Source organism: Clinocottus analis, unplaced genomic scaffold, assembly GCF_023055335.1.
Source record: "Clinocottus analis isolate CAN_PGR_092001 unplaced genomic scaffold, fCliAna1.0.p SCAF_22, whole genome shotgun sequence".
Taxonomy (NCBI): Eukaryota; Metazoa; Chordata; class Actinopteri; order Perciformes; family Cottidae; genus Clinocottus; species Clinocottus analis.
In genome coordinates, this window is record NW_027175954.1 from 4,189,970 (window position 1) to 4,214,188 (window position 24,219).

Here is a 24,219-nt window from a genome sequence, read left to right on the forward strand (position 1 = left end):
ATCTAAATCCTGCATTAACAAAATCATTAGAAGAAAAAACGTATCCATCAGAACCTCCTTGTTACCTTTTGTTCTCATGCGCACGTGTATGTGCACATGCTTCGGTGTATTTGTGTCTGTGTCTAACTGTAAAATGAGAGGAGGCAGAACTTTCGTCTCTGTTGCTCCACGTCTCCACTGCCCCACAGTCACAGAAATCACTGGTTGTAGCAGGACAGATTGTTCATAAATTTTGAATTGATCCTTTTGGCTTTTATGAATTAGAAATGGTCTTCGCCACAAGTCGTGCAAGCGAGTGCCATGGTGGATAGCTTGGAGGGATTGCCATGCAAAGTGGCATACAGGGTACAGCCATGTAAGGGCAGGGTAGCTAAACATATGCTGTGTTTGATCAGATCCAAAACAGATTTTAGCATAAAGGATGTGGCGTCCATTATGTCTCACTGAATCATAGCCATAACTGTAGGCTGAAATATATCGTTCAGTATGTGCCTTGCAGGAAACACACATAGACAGGAGAAGCAGAATGGATAGGTCTGAGGAATAACAATAATCAATGCACAACAAAGGAGGAGACACACTGTCTGATTCCTGAGTTATAATGTATTATCCAAAGTGCACCTCCTTTGTCAGAGGAATACACAAGACTGCCATTGTTCAACAATTACTTATTTATCTTAATACGTCTGCCATAGGCCTTTGCGTCAGGAAATGTTGAGACTCACTGAGGCTGTTCACTTCGGTTCAACTGTTCCTGAACAACAACATAAGCGAAGTGAGATGGAGTCACAGAAGTTCATACGCTGGGTATTTAAAATCAAGGGCTGTAGCTCTGAGCTCTTTAAAGAATACTGGCTATCCAAAGCCTAATATAGCTCATACCTCTGTGCCACCTCCATTGTTATCCAAAAACACATCTGGTGGAGCTCTGCACTTCTACACCTAGTGCACCTTTCTAGTTGGAAATAAATGTACTTTATTATTAAGCATAATCCAGTTTTTGCCACAATCTGAAAGGGAGGCTGTGACAATATTAACACAAAATGGAAAACTTATTTTACTTCACTTACTTTGTTATTGTCCCACACAGACCCTTAAGAATAAACATGAATATATATATTCTCCTATAGAGAATGCCTTTCCATTGTCTTTTTCATGAACTTTGATCAGTTTTGAACACATTGTCTGTATCAACAAGCACATCTAAATAAGCTTTGAGTCAACTTTGGACCTTTGTGATCCTTCAATATATAAATATATATTTGACTTTATTGAATTCCCTGCTGGCAATAAATATGGTTCTCACCAAATTCCATTGAGCTGAAACCGCCTCACTTTCCCTCAAACTATCTTTTCTCTCTCAATTCCCAGAAAAGCATGAATATGTTGAAACATGTGTCATCCTAATATATTTTTAATTTATTCTGTGATTCGTTTACCCTAACAGTATGTCACAGCAACCAACGTTTTGAGCGATTCTGTATTTTTCGCGGAAACATTTTAAACTGACTGTGGGATGATTTCATGTGAGGAATATGCATAGGAGCAGTTTCATAACATTTATGACCTGGCTGAGTCTTATCGCCCAACCGCTAAAACAAATAAAAGGCCAATGTCCGATTAAGCCAATGTTCTGCTTGACTTGGGTGTTTTTCAACTTTGTGTAAGTGACTACGTGGCTCTGGTGGTTGTCTCTTTTTGAAAGGTTTGAGAGCGTAATCCTGGGTTAATGACACCTTAGCCACAGCAGAGCAGACACTGAACTGTGAGAAGTTGACACATCCTCTGTTTTAATACAACTACGGCTTCATTAAATGACTAAAGAAAAATATTATATTAAATAAACTTGTTGAAATGAGGTTGTGTGCATTAAATCAAGTGCTACTTTCATTACTGTGAGTCAGCCTTTCATACATTTTTATTAGTTTACGACCATTAAGATCTTGATTGTAAGAAAAATATATTCCTTCTACATCAAAACTAACCAAACAAACACATATAAGTAATAAAACATAATTAAGTAAAAAAGTAATGGTCGAATTTTGCTTTCCTCAACTCTCTTTTGGCAACACAGATGAGAAGTGAGTTTTGTGTATCAAATTCCCACCGTCCAAGTTGTTCACATCCTCTCCGCTGACATTAGCAACCCTAAGGGCTCAGCGGCCAAGCAGGTCACAGTGTGCTTCCAATCACTCCCAGACGCCTCGTTCTCACAGACGCAAATGAAAAACAGAAGGGGCCCCTCGACTTCCTGGAGAACACGAGCGATGGTGAAATAAATGTTCTAGTTTCTTGGAGTGGAGATGGAAATTGATTTATTGGTTTAAGCAGCAGCATCAATGACAACAAACAAGGTATGAATTCCATTTTCTAAAGATTATTATGATTGGCTCCAATGGATAGTGGTAAAATAAAAAAAGTAGCCTACATATATCTCCTGTTCTATTGAACACAAGTGTGCAAAACACCTCAACTAAAGAAGTGCAAGTAACTGTACACACAACACACACGCACACACTCCTGCTAACTCACAAACACAGACACACACAGGTTTGCATGTATTCACATATCAAATAGTATAAGGCAGTATAGTTTTTGGTAGTGGAATATGATTTCTTCATTAAAACAACAGTTTGACATTTTGGAAAAATGCTCCTTTTCACTTGCTTAACAAAGTTATGCTTTGTTCTCTGTGACACAGCAACAGGCTACAAGTCGTTGGCAATAGAAACCGGTGATACGAAGCTACAAACTGACGACCGACAGTGACGTGTGTGACACACTTCAACTCAAAGTTTGGCGCTTAAATGACGCGGTGAAGCGTTAGCCACTCAAATATTTTCGTTTCACCCTGTTTCGTTCCAGCTAAAAGAATGCCGTTAGCCGGTTCTCAGTGTGACGACCAAACAGCTTCAACTAGCTAACGCTTGAGCAAAACATCTATGGTGAATTGTGAATGTAGCTCAATAACCTTGGCCTGTTTTGTTGCTTTTGTTGTTTGCAGTGTGAACACAGCATTAGATGGCAAAATCAATACCACAAACATGTGTGTTTGTTAAATATAAAGCCAGTTAGCTTAGCTTAGCATAAAGACTGAAAGCAGAAGAGAAACAGCGAGCAGTTGATTAACCACTTAAAGGTAGTGGTAAGTGGGTTTTTATCATCCTTGGTCAACAGTTTTGACACTGCAAGAGTTTCCTTTTTCTCCAGTACTCATACTAAACTAAGCAAATCCTATAGTTATATCACTAAATATTGATTGTACAGATATGAGAGTGGTATCATTCTTCTCATTTAACTCTTGGGATATTTTCCCCAAATCTCAAGCAATTCCGTTGATATATAAAACATTTACCACCACCATTAAAAACTCATCGGCCTATGTCATTACACAGGTAATGTTGTCAGAGTGAAATACTTATTATTACTGTAATATAACACTTTATAAAAGTGGACTCAAACATATACATATATATTCAGTTGGTTATACAAGCATAAAAGTCACAGGTATTGTTGAGTATATTTGTTAAAATTCACAGTGTTTATAGAAAAGCAAATTCCTGTCTGTTCCATTGCAATTCCTGTCCGTTTGGTCTCTGGTGATATCAGACCTGTCATAATGCATTACCTCATATTCATCATTTGCTTGACATGTGCTATGGAAATGCAGAGTTGTACCATATCCACTTTAGAACGCTCAACCCTGCACTTGGTTTTGTGCCAGTGTACTTTGGCTTATTCTAATACCAGATGTGATTCTGTGCTGAAATCTTTTCATGTCTGTGGACCATGGTAACAGTAAACAGAAATAGTGGGGAGTTTATTTCTCAATGAAAGGATGCATCTTTCTGTTTCAAGACATTTTCCCTCTTTACCTGATTTATCAGAAAAGGTTTTTTTGTCAAGCAGTGGAAAGCCAATGAACTTTAAAACATTCCTCTAATTATACCTCAAAGTAGCTCAATGAATAAAGAGTGTGAGTTTAATGGAAAATGAATTGTTGTTCGAGTCGGTAACATGCTTTCCTATTTTCCAACATCAATGAGTAGCGAACTCATGGGGACAGCACATGCTCATCTCCCATCATTCCCTCTGACAGCGAGCGGTCTCCTTTTTCCTTCCTGTAGCTTTGCGCTTCCTTCCCAGTAGTGCTGCCCTTTACAGGAATAGCACTCTTTGTTTCTGATTGAGAGTAATTTATAGTCACCGCTCAGCTGCATCCTGTTAAGAGTCCTCGTCCTCCTCATCCCGCTCTCCCCGTTCTTATCTCACGCTACTGCGTCACTGTCCGTGGGTTTGGGAATACAAGGAGTTTGTCGTAGGAAGTTTAGCCCCCTGAGGGGCTCCGGGCAACTTCAGAGCATTGTGCACCAAATCCATTATTAGTTCCTTTTATCTCCAGTTCCTAATCCATCCCTGCCAGGCTCATTTGTAGATTCAGTGGTCCAAAGGATGTGCATTTATTGTCTGAAAAAGTACTTTGTGATGTATATATTCGATGGTATGCGTTTGTTGTATTTTAAAAAGCTGCTGGATAGATGGAAGTGCTTGAAAATAGAGATGAGATGAGTTGAGAGATCAGTCGCTGTCTTTCCTGATGCTGCGATCAGTGTGGACGTTGTTGGGCTCGGGGCTTTTGCACTGGATACTGGTACCGTTCATGGGTCCGATGCTGCTCAGCTGGTTGTCAGAATAACACCAGCAGCACAAACACGACTTGAAGAACATGTGAAGGGAGAGAGAGAAACATTTGAGGAATAGTTCAAGAAATGACAAAATACAATCATTAGCTTTATTGTCAGTGGTAAGATTAGAAGATTGATACTACTCATATATTTCTGTTAAATGTGAAGCTGGAACCAGGAGACCATTAGCTTAGATTAGCATTAAGACTGAAATCAGGGGAAAACAGGAAGACTAGCTAGAACCAAAGGTAAGCAAATTCATCTCCCATCGCTTTTGTTTGATTTGTACAAAAGCACAAGTGTAAATCCATCAAGTTACTGTTTTATGCCCAAATACTTTTTGATCCAGAGCTGTGACTTTTAAGCCATATGTGTCCCCCTATGTCCAGTCTTCATGCAAAGCTCAGGTAACCGGCTGATGGCGGCAGCTATTCTCTATAGTTTGCTCCACCACTTCCCTCCCACAAATCCTTTAATGTGCAAACTTGAGACCTGGTATATCTCCGCCCAGGTTCGTTTGACAATTTGCAATGTGTGACCTCAGCCCTTCAAAGTGAATACATAAATCACGGGTCTGCTTTTACATGTTGCTTAGGGAATGTCATCACCATCACAATCCCCTGTGTCATGAACAAAAGGCCGGAGTTCACTGTTTTTTTACTGGCCAGACTTAATCTGTGTGTGTGTGTGTGTGTGTGTGTGTGTGTATGTGTGTGTGTGTGTGTGTGTGTGTGTGTGTGTGTGTGTGTGTGCGCGTTCGTGCGTGTGTGAAAGAGAGATAAAGAATGAGCATTTGTGTGTGTTAAATATATTAACATCCATCTGTTCTGGGAGAGATGTACCTTGAAGCAGTTTTTAAACTTCTTGCTGACAAAGTAGAGGATAATGGGGTTTATGCAGGAGTTGATTGTTACAAGATTGACACTGAGGTAATCCAGGACCAACAGGAAACTGAAAATAGGAAGGAAAAAAAAGAAAGAAGGGAGATGATAATTAGTTTTATAGAGAACCAAAACACTTATTTGCATTTGGACCAGGATACATTTTATAAAAGTATATTCATTGGGGATTTGTAAACTTAAGGGTGCTGCCATTTTCTTAACCCACAAAGAAACATAAACGCTTTGGATAAAAGCAGCTAATGAAATGTAAAAATTCTAAATCACAGAACAGTTCCATGGTATTTGGATACTCTGTTGCCTTTAGATCAAGTAAAAATTGTGTATGAGAGTTTGTTCCACCAATGACTCACTTGAGCAGCTCACAGCGCATCTTATCATTCTGGTAGTAAACCAACTTCTTAAGGATCCTGCTGAGGTGCAGTGGGAACCAGCAGAGGGCAAAGATGAGGACGAGGCAGAAAACGGCTCTGGCCACCTCCCTCCTCTGCAGAGAAACAACAAGTGTCATTCCATCATTAGAGAGGAGACGACTACGTTTGTGTCATCAAAAGTTAGAGGTTAGAACAATGGGGTTGAACTGCTGACTGAGCCAATGGAATTGTACTCCTGAAAAAAATAGAATCAGATGATAAAGCTACATAACAAATGTCCTTGTGCTGTTAGTGAGATAAACACCCGACCGTATGTCAGTTTATTAGAGTTACATGATTGTAATTAGAAGCATTGCCCAACCTGTTTGAGGTGCTCACTGAGGGCTATCCGAAGGCTGCCATCTCTGCGGTTGAGCATCTCGCAGGTCATCAGCGTGTAGAACACAGCAGTGCAGGTCAGGGGTACGCAAAAGTAGAAGCCAAGCAACCACCAGTCCTTTGCGTCCATATAGAACTGCCGGAAAAAAGCACAGAATATATATATATAAAATCAATTGAAATTGAAACGACTGCATGACCTGTGTGACCCTTTAGTTACGTAAAAAAAGGTTTGAGGTTTTTCAAGCAACAGTTTATGTCCAAACTTCCCTTTTCATTGACTCGTCCACACAACTTCACCATCTTCCTGGCTGCGCTTTGACTCACGCTGATAGAAAGATGATTTCAAAGATCTAATTGGACCTCATGCATCTTTCTGTTCATTGTTTTGTTATTGCCCGTTTTTCTTTTGAATTTGAAGTTAAATTGAAAGTTGTTGAAATGATTTGGCTTGTGAAGGTATGATCCCAGTAACAACAATCTATGCTTATGTAACTGAACCCGACTCAGACCTGAACCACCAGACCACCCGGCACTGCAGTGCCATTTCAGTCCATGTGAGTGCTACACATGTTCATGCATTGTTATAAGTCGGAACAGATCCACTTGTAGCCTGTCTCGCTCTCCGTGGTTGTAAAAAATATAAAAGTATGCTCTTTCGAACGGCAATGCCACAATTCTACAAACATGACTGAACTGTATTGCTCAATTTCTGTAAAAAGCAATAACAATCACTTTTTTTTGTGCATCAACTTTAAACTTTGGCCTTATGAACCCACAAAAAACTGAACATATTTTCAATAAAATGTTCCAATTCATGTACCATTCCTTGAATGGTACTGTTTTTTTTGTAGACCACAGCATTGCATTTCTGATATCTGAAAGACATTACTCCAATTTCGTACATATGGAATAGATGGACGCACATGTGGCTTAGCTTGAGGCCCGGGATTCCAGTTCTCAGTAATTGCACTTGGCCTGCAATCAATTATGTGCTCCAAGGATGTGAAAAGGTCCACAATCCCATAGAGAGAAAGTACACACGGTGTATCCCTTAAAGTGATACTCTACTCCAAAACTTAGATGAAGCTGAACTTGCACTTTCACATTTCAGGATTGTGCATGCAGGTGGGTTTCTTATCTCCTTTGTCCAGAATGTTGTGTCTATTCAGTGCAAAATGCAACTCCTGCTGGTGTCTTGACACAATGTACTATACAGCACATCTTGGCCTCAACACAAGGAAAACACTGGGACGAAAAAAGCGCTAAACAGCAATTTTCTTATCCATAAATGATAAAAGATAGCGTACCATCATGAAGTCACTCTTAGGGTTAAGCATACAGGTGCGTATGGTTTCGTTCCTGTAGTCGAAGGTGACCATGTCGAATCCGATAGCCTCCGGCACGGCCAGGAAGAGCGACAGCAACCAGATAGACAAAATCTCTATGACGGTGAGCAGAGGGATGCCCACTCCCTGGACTCTGCTCCAGGAGGCCACGGCTCTGTACCTGTGAAGGGCGGATGCAGAGGTTGAACAGATGGAGGAGGTGTGTTCAATTGATTGGGTTATAGTAAAATGATTATAGGGGATAGTGATTTACTGCATCAGGAATGGTCATAATGTAGCACTCCTGAGAGTCAAATTAAAATGATAGAAGCATATAGCGTAACACATTTAGCACGTTATGTCTTGATATTAATTACACGGCTGCAGGAGTTCGGCAGCTTTCAGTCTGAGCTCCATCATTAAATAGAAACCATTAAAGTCATCATTTACTTTGTCTCTCCTGACTGACAAAGCTAACAACATTTTCCTCATGCATGGCAGCACACCAAGCACAACAAACTGCTCAGTCAGTAAAGAATATCAAAATGTTAAGAATTAATGAGGCGAGATGATCAATTGTTTATTTTGAATATCTAATATTTATATTTTTTGTGAAGCTTCCAAACAGACTGGCCCATGTTGGCAGAGAGGTCTGTCTGCCGGCTTGTGTTTCCCACGCACTGAATACTTGTTTGCTTGTTTGTTTCATTAATGGAAACCACTTGTCGAAATGTTTTAGTAAAATCCTGCATCAAGATTTCATGGCAAAAACAATATATTTTTCATGACACATTTGAATTTCTCTGTTGAACAACATGGCGGCATTTATATTTCACTAAGTGGTAATGTATCTACCTTTTTCTCTTCCTCCAACATTGAAAAGACAAAAATACAAAAGAGACTCAAGTACAAGCACACACACACACACACACACACACACACACACACACACACACACACACACACACACACACACACACACACATACACACATAATGCTACAGGTTTCCTGGAAACAAACGATGAGCATCTGCTCTGGAACACAACTGTAAAGCATTGCAGTCTTTTTCTCATAAGAGAGGGCATTAAATATGTCTTCCTGGTTGAACCTTGGAGCCTGTTCAGAGCACACCTCTTATCTCTGAAGTTGTGTCTCGTGCACAAAGTAAGATGCCACTAAGCTTAAGCACTTCACGATCATCATTTATTCAATATGGAATTTCTATTAAGGTATTAATAAAAAGATATAAAAAAAAAAGATGTTGTCAGTATACTTGCCATCAAGATAATGCTTTGGATATTAACATTAAATATAGAGTTTAAGGTGCACCTCATAGAAGAGCTCATCATGCACGTTTCCAACGCAGAGGAAACAAATAAAAGTATTAACCTTTCCCGAAAGTGATCGTCATCTCAGCCAACCGAATCTTTGTTTCATTTAAACTGGAATCCCAACACAAATATCCGCTTTGCATAACCACCCAAATTATATAACCATAACACATCTGTGGCCAAGTATTGCAAAGCTTTCTGGAGCTGGGTGAAAGATGCATGAATTGACATCAGCCAAATAGATTTGGTTTAGTTTTTTACCCCATTGATTTAACAGTTTTCTTTAGCTATGAAAGAACACATCTGGAACATTTCTCTCAGGCTTTTCGGGCTGGCTTTACAAGACCAGAGGAGAGTTGCTCCTTATCCTGTCTCTATGAAAGGAAAACCACCTCTATGAGAATATAAAATACATTTTGGAGAATGATGCATCTCTAAAACCTACTTTAACATTCATATCTAAACACCACATACACATTATGCACACTGTACTAATAATGTATTTTGGGGGATTTTTTTTGAAGCTTACGCAGAGCAGGACATTCGCTTTAACTTCTTGCTGTCAAAGCTCCTGAAGGTACATAAGGAAGTCGTGTGGCGTGTGAAAGCGCTGACCTGTCCACGCTGAGTGCGCACAGGTTGAGGACGGTGATGCCCACAGAGGCTTTCTGCAGGAAGGGCACCAGCTTACACAGACACAGGCCGACAACACTGTCGTCAAACGGCCAGCGTGACGCCAGGAGCTGGTGGAAGAAGCACACGCAATGACTGTCACATAAACACTTTTCTCATGAGGCAATGAATCACATTTATATCAGCATGCATTGTTCAACATTCACACTAACGTGCCATCAAATCCCAGTTTGGCTTCTCTAATGTGTCAGTACAAGCAAAGTAAATGATTTCAATAAAGTAATCTGTCTTCACAAGTCCTTTGCGAGCAGACTTTTTAATCTTACGTCTGTGACCGGGTTCACGCGAGCGGTCGTAATATCTATTTAAGGCAATTTCCCTGCAGATGGAGGCACTTCAAAGACCTGTCCACGTCATCATAACGTCAGAGTGAGTTTAGTCTGACATGGACCATATGGAGCTCATCAGCTGATATAACTTTGCACGGCTTTTGCAAAACCTTTCACATTTCCTGCAAATACTGCCTCCCAAAACATATCGCAAAGCACACCCCTCGTTTGATGTGACTTCCTTCCAGAAATCAAGACCAGGCCGTGTGAATTGAGACCTCCATCAAAGTGGTCTTTTCCTCCAGCGTGATGCTAACTGCGCTAAAAGCGTCTCCCAGAGCTGAAGCCAGAAGAAGCACTTCATGGTGCTCATGGTGGTCGTCATTGTTTGTTTGTGCTGTTTAAGTTTCTCAGGAGCACTGAAGATCCGCAGAGAGGAAACGGTTTTCAGTTTATAAGTTGCTGATTATTTTTGGAAACTCTGCCACAGCCCCGAGGAAGTGAACAAGGGGCTGCAGCATGGTTTCAACAGTGTAGACGTGGCTCTCTCTTTGTTTGTGCTTACACTGTTCCCCAGTTAAGGTTTTTTTTTAATGTTTCCCTTTGGCACATGTTGCTCCGCCCCCAATTCCCGAGTTAATTCTAACCAGGTGGCTTTCCCATATCTTTCTTGTGAAATGGCGTCCCACAACACGTTGGAAAGATCAAGTTGACCGATGACTCCATTTTGCTATTGTTGTTGATTATTATCCAACGCACAACACTATTTATTGGTGTAAATTCACCCAAGACAGGAATCCCTAAGCCTATTTCATATCGTTAAACAATTTTATTACTAAAGGCCACAATTCGTAGTCCAAAAGTAAACAAATGTGTTTTGAGTCACCAAAAATCTAAACACAAAATTGTAACCGACTATTGCTCTCAGAGAAATGTAAAAATTGGATATAAATGCAGTGACAATAATTATAGACAAGTACTAAATGTAAGCTTTTCTTTTCTGATGCTGTAAAAGAAATCAGTATTGATAATTCCAATACAGTACATTTCTTTTTTAATACTAAAGAATTAGTCAAACTTTTAAACTTTCATTTGTCCAAAACACAATAGATGGGACTTTAATGAGCAACTGAGTTCAAAACTCCCCAAGTGATTTATCACAGATTTATCACTTAAGAAGTGATTTATCACTTGAGGAGTGATTTATAGGCACTTCTCTTTCTTTTTATAAAACCTCTAGATGTGGGTCAGTGACTAATGTTCCGGGTCAATACAAGGCCACGGGCTCGTGTGACTACAGCCTGATTCGAGTGTTTGTATAAGCCAACCATATCCCTGCTCCTCTCACCACCGAGCTGCCCACACGAAGGGAGATAACGGCGTCCGACTGATTACACTTTCCCGTCAATATGCGCGCTCCCTGTCACCCCTTCCCACTCCCCCTCCCACCGCCACCCCTACTCCCGTCTGTAATATTCCATGTTATCTCTGCGTATCACCTCCATTGGCGCTGCATTTCATCATATCAACACCGTCACTTTCAAAATGATGCCAGGACTTTAATGAAGCGTGCATCAACCGAGTGAAAGTTGTACCTTGTATACAGTGATGGGTATACCCGTGATTATGTAGATGAGGTCCCCCAGGGCCAGACTGGCAATGAGGGCGTTTGGCCCGTTCCTCATGCACTTGTTGTGGTGAATAATCCTCAGCAGGGTGGTGTTGCCGACCAGGCCGACCGCAAACACGATGATGGAAATGATGGTGTTGATGTACTTGAAATAGCTATTAATTGAAGTACTGACAGCGCACGCCGGAGGTCGCATGGACCTCTTTACGACAGTGTTATTCCCAGATCCCGCGGCTTGTGCCTCGGCGCCCGGGGCCCCCAGGTGGAGGCCGGGGCCAGCGCTGGGACTGGCGGTGCTGTAGAAAGCCGGAGACTGGAGAGTGGAGTGGACGAGGAAGCCTGGGAGAGAGTCCTCCTCTGCTACAGCTCTGTTTATCTGGCACATTCCTCTGGCTGCCATACAGGCCATTAGCACCAACATATGCACAGCTGGGGTGCCCATTATGGAACACACTTGGCGCTGTGATTTTACTGATTGAAAAGACGGTACCAATCTTTCTCTAGTGGGAAAAGAAAAGAAATAACAAGAGGAACACTTGGTTATTGACATCTGCATTTCCAACAACTTCATCGCATTTGGCCAGCAGTGAAAATCAAACCAAAGTGGAATATGATGTATCAGTTACAAGAAAGTTAAACAGCATTACTGTCCTTTCAAAAGCTGTGAGGAAGTTAAACAACGTCTTCCAGACTTCAAAAAGGTTTTGCCACGGGGGCACAGATGGGAGATGCCAGGACCAGTTAGAGTCCCCCGGTTCAAGATGAGGCATCAGCAGAGCGCATCGGGCATCTTGTTTGTTCTCAGTCGGTTACGGCTTTGTGTCAATAATGTTGCAGCAACGCAGTGAAGCCTCTTTTGCTTGTTTTCACAGTGAGCCTCGTGCGTGTGTCTGCAACTGAATGATTGTCTGGCTTTTGCGTTCTCCCTCTGTTTCTAATTTAGAAAGGTTTAAACATGTGGTTGACAAACAAAGAACTTGAAAGAAGTGCCGCTGGGCTGATTTCCTGTCAATGTTTGTCAAAGCAAGCATGGGAGGTTAGAAATGAAAATCTAATGAAGATCCAGATGTACAAAACTAAATATAAACTGTAGTTAAACTTTGGAATCACCTTTTGGGTCTATACATAATGACCTCTTCCTTTACTGCCGTCACAAAGAGCAAAATGCAAACTTTCTGGACAAAATCAGAGTAATTCACTCCACAAAACTCTTGGTGAAGAGCAGCTAAAGTTTCAAACTGTCAGATCGATAGTGAAGCCCTTTTCATCATGTCACCAGCACAGGCAACTCTTATAGCCCAGAGTTCTTCCTGTTCAAAGTCCCAGCTGTCACCAAGTACACAAAGAACAATTTAGCAGCCAGCCCTTCAAGTAGCATCACAGTTTAGCATCAGCACGACACTGCTGGGATCTGTGACAGCACGCAAACTGATCCATCCATAAATAATAAATACATTTGGTTTTCACCTACCGCTTCTAAAATGTCTGCCTGGCCCCCTTGGAAACCGTCAGGCAAACTTTCGGCTGAAGCCCCCAGACATCTGTATCACATCACATGAGTAATTAACGCACTATCAAAGCCGCACCGTATCCCACTTGGTTTGAGCAACGCACCCGTCTGCTCTGAGGTGCCTTCGCATTATGGCTCAGAGTTTCCTGTGGAGAGTTTGCAGTACGTCTGTGTGTGTGCGTGTGTTTGTGTGTGTGTGTGTGTGTGAGGTTATGTGTATCTCTGCGTGTGTTTGTGTGTGAGACACTTTGACTGGGTGGGATAGTAAATCTCCACCCCCCCTCCCCAACCCCCAACCCCCTCACACACACACTCCCCTTTCTCCTCTCTCTCAGAGGCACCGCCTGCTGACAGTCATCTCCCAAGCACAGCAGCACACACACACACACACACACACACACACACACACACACACACACACACACACACACACACACACGTACACACGCACACACACACTCACAGGACCAAGGGCATCTGGGATCCCAACGCCCCTCCAATCTGCCCTTTACTTAAATCCTTCCTACCTTCTCGTTCGATCCCTCTCTGACTCCCATGATGTCTCGTATACTTTACATGCAACTGTTTCCTCAAACGAGAGGCAGCCGAGATGAGATGGGAGGAAGGAAAGCATGGGGGAGTCAGTGTCCGTGTTGTGATGTTGCCTCATTTTAGAAGGGGGGAAACTGAGACGGGAAGTGGGAGCTATCTATAAGACTGCCTTTACTTTTACAGACTCACCGCTGCGTGGGTGGCCGGACCACATCACACTTTCGTACTCTTGCTAAACGTGAACTTCCCGTGTCGTGTTGTAATTAAGCTTTATGTGAGCTGTAAAATGGGGATAATCACTTGGTGCTAAATTGAAATGTTGGGGTAAAGTGGTTCAGTCTAGAGGAGATTTATCTTCAATTACCAAACGTCTAAATGACAAAATATGAACATCCGAGAAAAGCCAATTAATTCGTTTTCCTTGCATGCAAAAGCAAAACAAACAACACACGCAGGCGGGCGCACTGTGAGATGACTGAATGTCTGAAAGAGAGAAGAAGACCGTTCAATGTTCAGGGGGAAGAGTGCTCCTGCATCAGTGTCCATTATGGCTTCCAAAATGGACCGTTTATCATGATGCGTGCTGAGAGCAGGAAGAGGGCTATCAAGGACATCCCGATTCGTCTTTCCCACTGACAAAGAGCTGACACAGCAACTGCTTAAAGGGGAAAACCACTCAATTAAAAAAAGCATATGCTCTCGCTCCTGCCAGGCCGAATTCGGTCCGTATTTGTTGAAAGCGCTCAATTTTCCACTTAGTACGTTAAACAAATCAATTCATGTAATTGCCTGATGCGATAAGTCGATTTTGTAGACAAACTTCAATATGTTTAATGTCAAGATGTCTAATTCAGACCAGATACAATCACAATCACCTTTCACACAATTTTCATTCTCAACCCAACTTGTCATAAAATTTGGCTCCCAAGTACATATATTTTACAGAATTATAATTATAGTAACCCATGCTGACTTTTATTCACGTGAAGAGCGTATCATATCATTTACAGTTCATCAAAGTATATATATATATATATATATATATATATATATATATATATATATATATATATATATATGTATATATGTTTCCCTGAGACCTTCAGTGTCAAAGGGCGTCCACTCAATATCCTCTGAGACGACATGTGTTTCTAATCCTCTATTTTTTTACCTGCTGAGATGTTTTTTACTTTCAAATGTTCACTGTTGACATGAAGCCACACCTTATGTGACACACTGCTTATCTTTTGACCAAGTCATCCAAACTAAATATGTGAGTTTTCCTGGTTAGAAGCGACTCAACGTCGGGGAAGGATCGTGTAATTTAAACAAACCATCGATGCTGTCCTTTTTTAACTTTATATTGTAATGCAAGAATAACATCGGCCTAGTATAAACCATACAAACATTATTAAATGAACCGGTTTAAATTATTTGATTACTTTGCCATTACACTTCAAGTTCAGTTAAAAAATGTTAGGAAACATTTTGTAAACTACAAATATTTACTAAAGTCTATGTATGTTGTGTTTTAAAGGCATAAATGTAACTTTCCAATTCAAACTAAAACTTTGAATGAAACTTCCACGCTTCCTCCTAGAATGTATAGGTTCAGGCTTTATGCTTCATTTGCAGGTACTTTTCCTACAGCCAAATGTGACTTAATTGGGTAATGCCAATATTTACAGCCATTTAAAATTTAAGCGATCGTGTTTTCTTTAATTGTAGTCATGAATTTATCATGGCTTCTGAATTAGTTATGGTCAGCAGTGGCGAATATTTAATTTATTGGAACGTGATTTGCTGACGGCATCTGATATCTTACCCCCCCCCCCCCCCCCCCACACACACACACACACACACACTCACCCACCCCACCCCTTATTTTTCCAAAGTCCCTGGATTGTTGGCAGCTTCCATGACATTTTAACTTTTGAGGGGGTAGTAGAGTCTTTGTTAGTAAATCCATTAATATATAAATGATGAAACCTTTACCTGCTCCCAGTAGCTTTGGCTTTCATGTTGTTGTTGTGTTGTTGTTTGGATCGTAATCAGGTATTAATGCCATTCTGTCTGAACTCAAAGATGGCAGGCTGCCTGGTAATTCATATGCTTGTTCTCTGATGGCATCTGTCGAAGTGTGCTCTCTGCATATTGGTACATACCCTATGGGAAATTTCAATCCAGCCCCAGACTGAGTGGGATGTAAGCAATTTCTTAACTGGGACACTTGCGCGAAAACAGAAAGAACAGAGAGGGAGAGAGAGAGAGAGAGAGAGAGAGAGAGAGAGAGAGAGAGAGAGAGAGAGAGAGAGAGAGAGAGAGAGAATAAGTTTGAGGCTAATTCTACTGTGACAAGCAGTGACAGAGTTAAGAGGGTTCAGTATACTGCCTGGCTTTATTAATTTGGGACATATGCTCCGCACAAACAAAAAAGTTACAGCATGAGAGAAAAAGAACAAATGTGATTCTTGATGGAGGAATGTTCATAATAGCCTGATTAGTGCCAGCACTCGACTTCATCAGAAATTAATCAATATAACATGAACAGACTATCTTAATTAGGGGGAGGGATGATTTGTCAAAGCATTGATGACGATATCTGATGAAAAGAGCCCGCGGAGAAGTCGGTGTTCTCCAGGATTTGGCTGTTGTAAAGTTCCTGCAACTTTCTTTACTTTGGCCTTGAGTTATCTAAACGTGTGTGGCTAATGGAAAGCAAGTGGAAGTTATCTTTTTATGCAACTCAACTATGATAAGTCCAAAGAAACAACTACTTCTAGGCTAGCCCCTCAGTTCATTATCTTTGACAAAGTGTTTTCCTCATAACAATTAAAGCATGAGCGCATTCACAATTGTCGGCTGAAGTTAGTTTTCCCTCTCTTTTCTCATCTCTTGAGCTACAACAAAAGGTCAGTTTTAAGTAATGCACAGTGGCTGCATGAGTAAAACTTACATCTCGCTCCAGGTGCAAGACACTATGCTGACTTCAAGTAAAGCAGTACATCAGGTGTTTTCATTGGCATCACAGAGCGTATCCATAAAGCACAAACTAGACATCAGCAGCATGATATTTAACACAGAACTTGAACTTGAATTACTGCTACTATGAGTTATTTCCTTGGATTCCCTACCGCAGTAGTGCATCAAGTGTATTTTGCACTTAAATCTTTCTTGCTTCATATCTCAGAACTGCATTCCAACCAGACAGCGCCTCACAGTTCCCAACCACTTACAAAGGATGACTCAGTCTTACCGGCATCAGCGCTGCCAACTGGAATCGGGGAGGAGGTGAGGCTGAGCATAAATGGTCGAGCGTGATTGCCAGTTTCGTGTCGAATACAACAAACATTTGTAGGAGATTAACACAGATTGTAATAATGCGATGCCTGTTTATTCCTTATTTGTTTTGCAAAACGCAAAAGACGAATTCTGCTCTGCCTTGCGTTGAGTAGATGTCACTGGCAAGCATTAGCATGAACTCTTTCGCCATTTCAATTTTGTTGGTCCAAAACAGTGGTAATTAATTTGGTAAGGGAGGCCTCTGTGAGAGGCAAAAGTCCTCAAAGATACATATACATGTTTTCTTTTGTCCTCTTTCTTACCTTTTGTTTTATGGTAAATTTACAACTTTAATTTCTGAAATAGTGAAAGTTGATTCGATGATTCTTTCCCCGGCTTTTTTCCTACAATTTCCCTAATATGCTTTTTTATTGCATGAAACGTGTGCCAAAGAGGACAAATACAAGTTTGCAATGGCTGTGCCTGGAGGTTGCTTACATATAATACATTCATTAGTTAATAAAAAAAAAACCTGAAGTTCTGTTGTTACTGTAGTAATGTTGGAAACCATCCAGATTCTCTGCAGTCTCTTTGGCGCTTCAATAACATTATTCGTAGGAGACAGCAATGTCCAGGAGCATTGTGATTGGATGTGGCTGAAGGCCTTTGGATCTTTACTGATCTAAAGTAACGGATCATAAAGCTCTTATAAACGTTCATGATAGCAGGAACTTACAGCCCACAGTTATACAGCGCACACAAAACAACAACCATTTTGTATTTGCCCCACCTTTTTTTATTCTGTTATCACCAGCTGTCTCAAGGTAACGCTGTCATTTTGCAGAAATGTTTAATCATTGATACAAAAAAAATGTGATCCCAGAAGCATCGCATTCCCACCAAACAGTTTTTGGCAAATTGAAAAATAGTTTTACATGGTGTTTGAAAAACACCAAAGCTTTTGGGGAAGCATTATTTCTCAAGGGATAGGAGGGAACTGTACACATCATGCACACACACGAGGCAAGCTTTTTAATATCAGCCTATTATTTATTTCAGGAAATGAAAGATACAGGCAAATATGAGCTTATGGAGGAAATATAACAGTAACGGAGTGCCTTGGTGTCTAAGTGGTTGCAGTGCATGCTACCGTATACAAAAACAGAATCCTATGTCCTTGGGTCCTTTGTTGTACCTCTTAGCTGACTATTAGTCCAAGCAGACAGGCACTAAAACAAAGTGTATGCACAGTATTAGGAAAAAAAAATAAATTAAATATATCTATTTTGTAAACATATTCACGTAGAAACCTGCATGAACCTGACAATGAGCGTAATATGTGACCTTGAATGCGAATGAGGTTTTAATGATGACACACTTTACAGGAATCACCCAAAGATCTGATAACTGAACAAATAATTATGTTGCAATTTGGGAAGAAAACAGTGCATTAAAATGAAACTATAAAATACACAAGCGACTGCAAAGTAAGAAGGCTCTCATGTGAGAGGATTATGAAACCATTTCGACCGAGCGAGATCTGTTCTGTAAAAATGAGCCATTGCTACTCATTTTTCCAAGTTGCTGCAATAATATACAGATCCAGTGTGACACAGTAACTGATAGTGGCGTCTTTGACGCGGCACTTACAGCCGAGACACATTCCTGCGTACAGTCTGGCTCTTGTCGAACAGACCCTAAACGTGCTGATAAACACAAGCGCCTGAACCCATCGTACTTTGCTTTCCTCTATCAGAAAGCCCATGAGTGCATACTCAAAATGTCTGGAGCATAATTATAACTCCATGTCGGTCTGACCTACAAACAGGACGGGTTTTAAGCCGTTTCTGTGTTTTTCATTCTCTTTTTTTTTAAAAAACCTAGCCATCCCCACATCTGAAACTGCCGCTCAAGCCGTGATCCACACTTTGCAGTCTCCACTTCAGGTAGGTTACGTTTGAAAAAAACATCTGTGGACAATTTAGACGTGGCATGCTACTCGCAAACACAGCTGTGAAAACCCAGTGGCCAAAAAACTGACGATAACAAACCTCCGTCAAGAGAGACGGATGGGGCTTCCTTGATGAACTTCCAGATGTTGCTCTGTTCGAGCTTGTTACCTGATAAAGATCTGTTATCAGACAACTATCCTGAATGTTTTTCATAGGATAACTGCATCCCTCCGCAGTGTTTTTAGGAAAAGAGTTTGTCAGAAAACAAAACGATTAACCGTGAAAATGGCTGAATCTTTACTGTCAACCATCTGCAGGCTTTCCTCCCAGTCTGTTCCCAACTGTCCATCATATCCAGTTGCTATTTTAATTGGACCAATGTCCTGCCTGACCCCCCCTTTTCCTGCCTCCAGAACACTTAATCCCTCCACTTATTTCCCTTGATTGCTTGCAGTGTTGTTTTTTGCTTTGATGTCAGCCATTCGGCCCGCTTGTTTTGCTTTAGAAAGACTTCCTTATTAAACTACTGAACACAATGTCTCTCTAAATATGAATACTTAAGATTCATGAAAGCTAATGAAGTGGAGTTTGTGTTTTAACATTTTCACATTTGAGAGTAAATTGTAGGTAATGGGGCATCACAGAGAACTTTTTTTTTTTTTTTTACCTCAAATGTTAAAATGATATTCCAGATTACTTAATCTCTGAAGCAGACTGCTGTGGCGATATGTTTTACTCACACACCCTCCACATGAAGACAAGACCAGAAATAGTACCGCTGTAGTCCCGCCAGACACAAGGATAATCAAATTTCTATTTTTGTGTTATAATGAGGTAATAACAAGAAGCAGAGGTCTATTCTAAACACTACAACAGGTGCACATACACACACTTGTTGTATGCCTTGCACCTGTCACGGTATTAAGACACACTCGCAGCCGGACTGTGTGTTTCTGAGCCAATTGATTTAAAAAGAAATTTACAATTTGCTTTTTTCACATTTAATCTTTAAAGATTTTAGATTTTTTAAAGATAAGGATAGAAATATATGATATTCTTCTAATCATTGAAAAATATTTTAAACTAAACAACTGATCCTGTAAAGCCACTGTGCACATTAGAGCTTCTTTGTTGATCAATGAGCCACAGTCAACTTTTACTTTTGGTTTCACACGACACACAACAGTGGTCTCCAAGTCCTTAAATGCATTACGTACCACTGTTTGAGTCATGTTTGCTAAAAACTACAGTTTCCAGCATTTTTAGGAAATTACTGTGCATTTCTTTTTTTCTCTCTTTTATTGAGGTATAGCTATTTGTGGCCTGTTTTTAAAGATGTATATCTCTATCAGGAACCAACAGGCTTGAGTGCCAAATCAAAAAACATTAATATACAGCATTTTCATGGTATTTGGTAACACTAAGAAAGATAGAAAATAATGTCAGCATATTCCATTAAAGCCAAAGCACAGATGACCCATATTCCTGAAGGGAAAACCCCAAAAATGAATACACAGACTGAAGATAATCAGTGTTTCGAGATGTTTATTGACATCTCATATCATCACGCTGTCAAAGAGCTGCAGTGTTGCAGACTGCGGTTATCTCATGAAGCCTTCGCGCATGATACATCGCCTCTCCTTTTTTATTTTGTTTTTCCTCTGTGTTGATTAACAGACCACAGGGATTTCCTGGCCTCATCTGGCTCCTCATACTGTATGACCTCCTTCTGAGTTTTCCTCCTCCAGCGGAGCAGCTCCCCGGACCTTATCGCTCCTTCTTGTGCTCATGAGAAAGGGGCTGTCAAAGGTTAGAGGGGAGGCTGACACCATCTGGCACTGATTATGTCTCCGATGAGCGGCTGAGATATCATATGAGATGTGCCTTGAATGCCTATTTGTGTGTTTGTGATCTCTGTGTGTGCGGTGAACATTACAATATTGTTTTTCGTTCTATTGATAATGAATAAAGGCTTGTGTTTAGATGAATGGTGTTTTGTTTTTACCATTTCATTGTTTTAATACCTCACGGTTTAAGACAAAATCTATAGAAACACTAACACCTCTGAGGCCTCACATGTCAAAATCCACGCATACTCACACTGATTAGCTGTGATTGCTGTGATTCATGGGATATGCATATCTAAACACCGCTCAGATCAACTCGCCTCAAGCACTAAGCTGACCTCTGACTTGTATAATGGGACCCTCATTCAGCCCTGAGGGTCAAAGCGTACTTAGAGGCCCACCTGTGTAGACAATTAAAACAGGAAGCTTGTTTTCAAACTGAAACTCAACCCTGAAAATATCATTTTAATGTGCGGCAGCTAATAGGAAAATCCGAGATAATTGTTTATTTATCTGCTTCAGCAGGTAATACTTTACAATATGGCATCCACAACTGTTTAATTACCTCTCTGTTGACTAAGTTAAGGATTATTTAATCATTTATAAGTGTTTACAATGCATACATAAAAACCTTTGCATTGCCAGGTTGTGAGCTCACATTTGAATGAAAGCCCTAATGGCCTGCAAAGCATCAAGTTTCACAAATCTATGAAAATAAAATGAAAAATCCATGAAAAAAATTCCCAGCAAATAGAGAGTACAATAGCATTTTTGGGGAATTGTGTCCATCCAATGAATTTCAGTCCAAGAAGTCCTAATATTTAGCGGTGGCTCTGCTTTGGCTTTACTCAACTACTTAAGGGTAATATATATATTGACAGTTTGACCTCTTTATTGTGCTTTATTATATTCACCAGCTAGCCAAGTTTTTCCTTTGAAAACCAATGCCTGCACTGAATGGAGATGAAATTGATGTGAGTGAACCCAAACCAAAACAATCCGCTGAAAGACACTCACATGCTCTTGTTTACTGTGAATCTGGCAACCCTGTCTTCGTTGCAGACATTATAACAGCTTATGATTAGGATTGATGTCAGCGTGATTAAATGATTTTTGATTTAATCATTAGTGCCAGAAAATGTCATAAACCTTTAATAAGATGTTGATCACTGTAAAATAATGGACAATTTCTCAGAGTTATAATAATAATATTGTGTTTTCTATACCCCGCCCTTTAGTGTCTACTGGTTTCATGCCCTGTATCACAATGGTTTCCTTCTTCTTCACGTGCCGCTCATGCAATCAGTCTCAGTGTGGACTGAGTAATACCAACCAAGCCTCCCACATTGGCTGGTGTTTCCTGTGCTCGATGATCAAAGCTGAGGAAACGGGCAGTGCCAGGCAGGCCGGGGCAGGGCTACCCAGTGATTTACTGTATGTTTGGAGTCACCATTAACTGCAAACTCCCTGCTTTTATAAGGCAAAGTTCTTTATGTGGTTTCACAAAGGTCCCTGGGTTGAAAAAGACCGATGATGGGACACAATTTATGTCTGATGTCCATCCATTTATTAGCTTTTGCTTATCGGGGGCCGGGTCACGAGGGCAGCAAGCTCGTGAGAGTGTTCCTGACGTCTCTCTCCTCAGCAACGCTTCCCAGCTCCTCCTGGGGAAACCCCGAGGCGTTCCTAGGCCAGACGAGATATGTAATCTCTCCGGCGTGCAGGAGGCATCCTGATCAGATCCCTCAAAACCACCTCAGCTGGCCCCAAGAGCAGCGGCTCTACTCTGAGCTCCCTCCGGATGTCTGAGCTCCTCACCCATATCTCCAAGGCTGAGCCCAGCCCCCATACGAAGGAAGCTCATTCCGGAGCCGCTTGTATGTGCAATCTCATTCTTTCGGTCACTTCCCAAAGCTCATGAATATAGGTGAGAGTTGGAACTTAGCCAGCAGCACTGCTAACGCCACGCCGAAGCGCATGTTTATCCCATGCTCCATTTTTACCCTCGCCATGAGATACTTGACCTCCCCCGCTTGGGACAGTGACTCACTCTCCAACCCAGAGGCTGATCCACCGTTTTCTGGCAGAAGGTCATGGCTTCAGACTTGCAGGGACTGACTCCCATCCAGTGCGTCCTGAAGGTCGCGTTGTGAAGGGGCCTTGAACTCCTGGTCATGAAACTCACAACCAGCATTGGTGACAACCCTGGTTGTTATGTGCGAAACACAATATTTTGAGAGAAAACATATTTTTTTTAAAGCTGTCCAGAGAGAGATGACCATGTAAGCATATAACGACTGGATTCCACTCGGCTGTTTGAAGGTTTCACTGATTTATTAGCATTTATGGGAATTTGGTGAGGAAAATCCTAAAAAATAAACAATTCATCCAGTAATATTATCACCAGGATGCAGCCAATGTGTCAACAGTCAAATGACTTACAAAGGGCATACACATTGCTAACGTCAGAAATATGGCTTTCAGAGAACTAGTCGCATGTTTAGACTTCATCATCATCATCATCATCATCATTTCCTGTGCTTGTTTACTCTAAGAGTTCTTCCAAACTACAGGGCTGCTGTGATTATCAGAAGTGGAAAGATCATCAAAACTGTCTGTTAATGGTACACATGGCTGTGCCAACACAAGCCTGAAGTCAAAAAAACACTCCATTCGTCACAGCGACAGTGGATTTAGCATCTACATAGAGTCTGCACCAAGTCGGAAACTTAATCTCCTCAAACATACAAATCTCCAATGTTAGTTTCTTGAATAACAATATTAAATGTATTATTTTGTGGAAAAGGTTTTTATTGTATTTAAGTGATACAGGAGAACATTCCTGCCCACTGCAGTAGGACTGTATAATATATCAGCCCTGGCCAGATCCTCCATCAATTGAATCATCAACATCAATGACCCTAGCACCTCTTATATACTATATTTATTTACACACTTCATATACTTTGCATTTTTTCGCACTTTTATTATTTCATTTTATTAAATGTCTTATATCTAACTTTGATTGTTGCTGCCACAACAACATTTGTATATATCCTATCCTTAAGAATTGATAGTTGGTGAGCGCTAAAACTACATTTTTCTTGTCTTAAAATACAAAATAAAACAAACATCTGGTATTGCGGAAACAGTCAAATATTTTTTTTTTAATTTTTCAATGTTCAGTAATACACATTTCAGATTCTTGTCATTCTTGAACTTTGTTTTATTCCCAAAACACCTTTCATCTTGCAGCAAGGTTCACCACATGACCTTAAACTTGAAATGCATCATTAAAATCAGACCGACGATTGATTTTGTCTTTACATGTTAGTCATTGAGTTATAATAATAAACAAGATATGCCAGTGTTTAATACATTGATCCCTTTTCATATCAGTATATGACATTTGTTTTGTTTACCATGCCATAATTGTTCCCTTTGTTCTGTATCATCATTTACAGTAAAACCTTTTTTTTTTTTAACCT

The 24,219-nt window shown here is 40.7% G+C and overlaps 1 protein-coding gene across 1 annotated transcript; it reads right to left on the reverse strand.

Annotated features, from left to right (window-relative positions):
* Positions 1-3,919: 3,919 nt before the first annotated feature.
* On the reverse strand, positions 3,920-13,275 carry ednraa (endothelin receptor type Aa). The gene is made up of 8 exons (XM_068588842.1): positions 13,060-13,275; positions 11,554-12,088; positions 9,612-9,739; positions 7,647-7,845; positions 6,320-6,472; positions 5,938-6,071; positions 5,528-5,636; positions 3,920-4,716 (listed from the first exon to the last, which is right to left on the reverse strand). Exons 2-8 carry the CDS (start codon positions 12,028-12,030, stop codon positions 4,579-4,581), a joined length of 1,338 nt encoding a protein of 445 aa, XP_068444943.1. The 5' UTR covers positions 12,031-12,088; positions 13,060-13,275; the 3' UTR covers positions 3,920-4,578.
* Positions 13,276-24,219: the final 10,944 nt, after the last annotated feature.

What these genes read in the sequence shown, in the direction of transcription:
- ednraa (XM_068588842.1), bottom strand. Translation starts at nt 12,030, where the DNA reads ATGGGCACCCCAGCTGTGCATATGTTGGTGCTAATGGCCTGTATGGCA. An exon ending in TCAGTGAGCACCTCAAACAG is followed by an intron (nt 6,072 to 6,319) that starts GTTGGGCAATGC and finishes GTTTCTCTGCAG; the next exon opens with AGGAGGGAGGTGGCCAGAGC. An exon ending in ATGCGCTGTGAGCTGCTCAA is followed by an intron (nt 5,637 to 5,937) that starts GTGAGTCATTGG and finishes TCCTATTTTCAG; the next exon opens with TTTCCTGTTGGTCCTGGATT.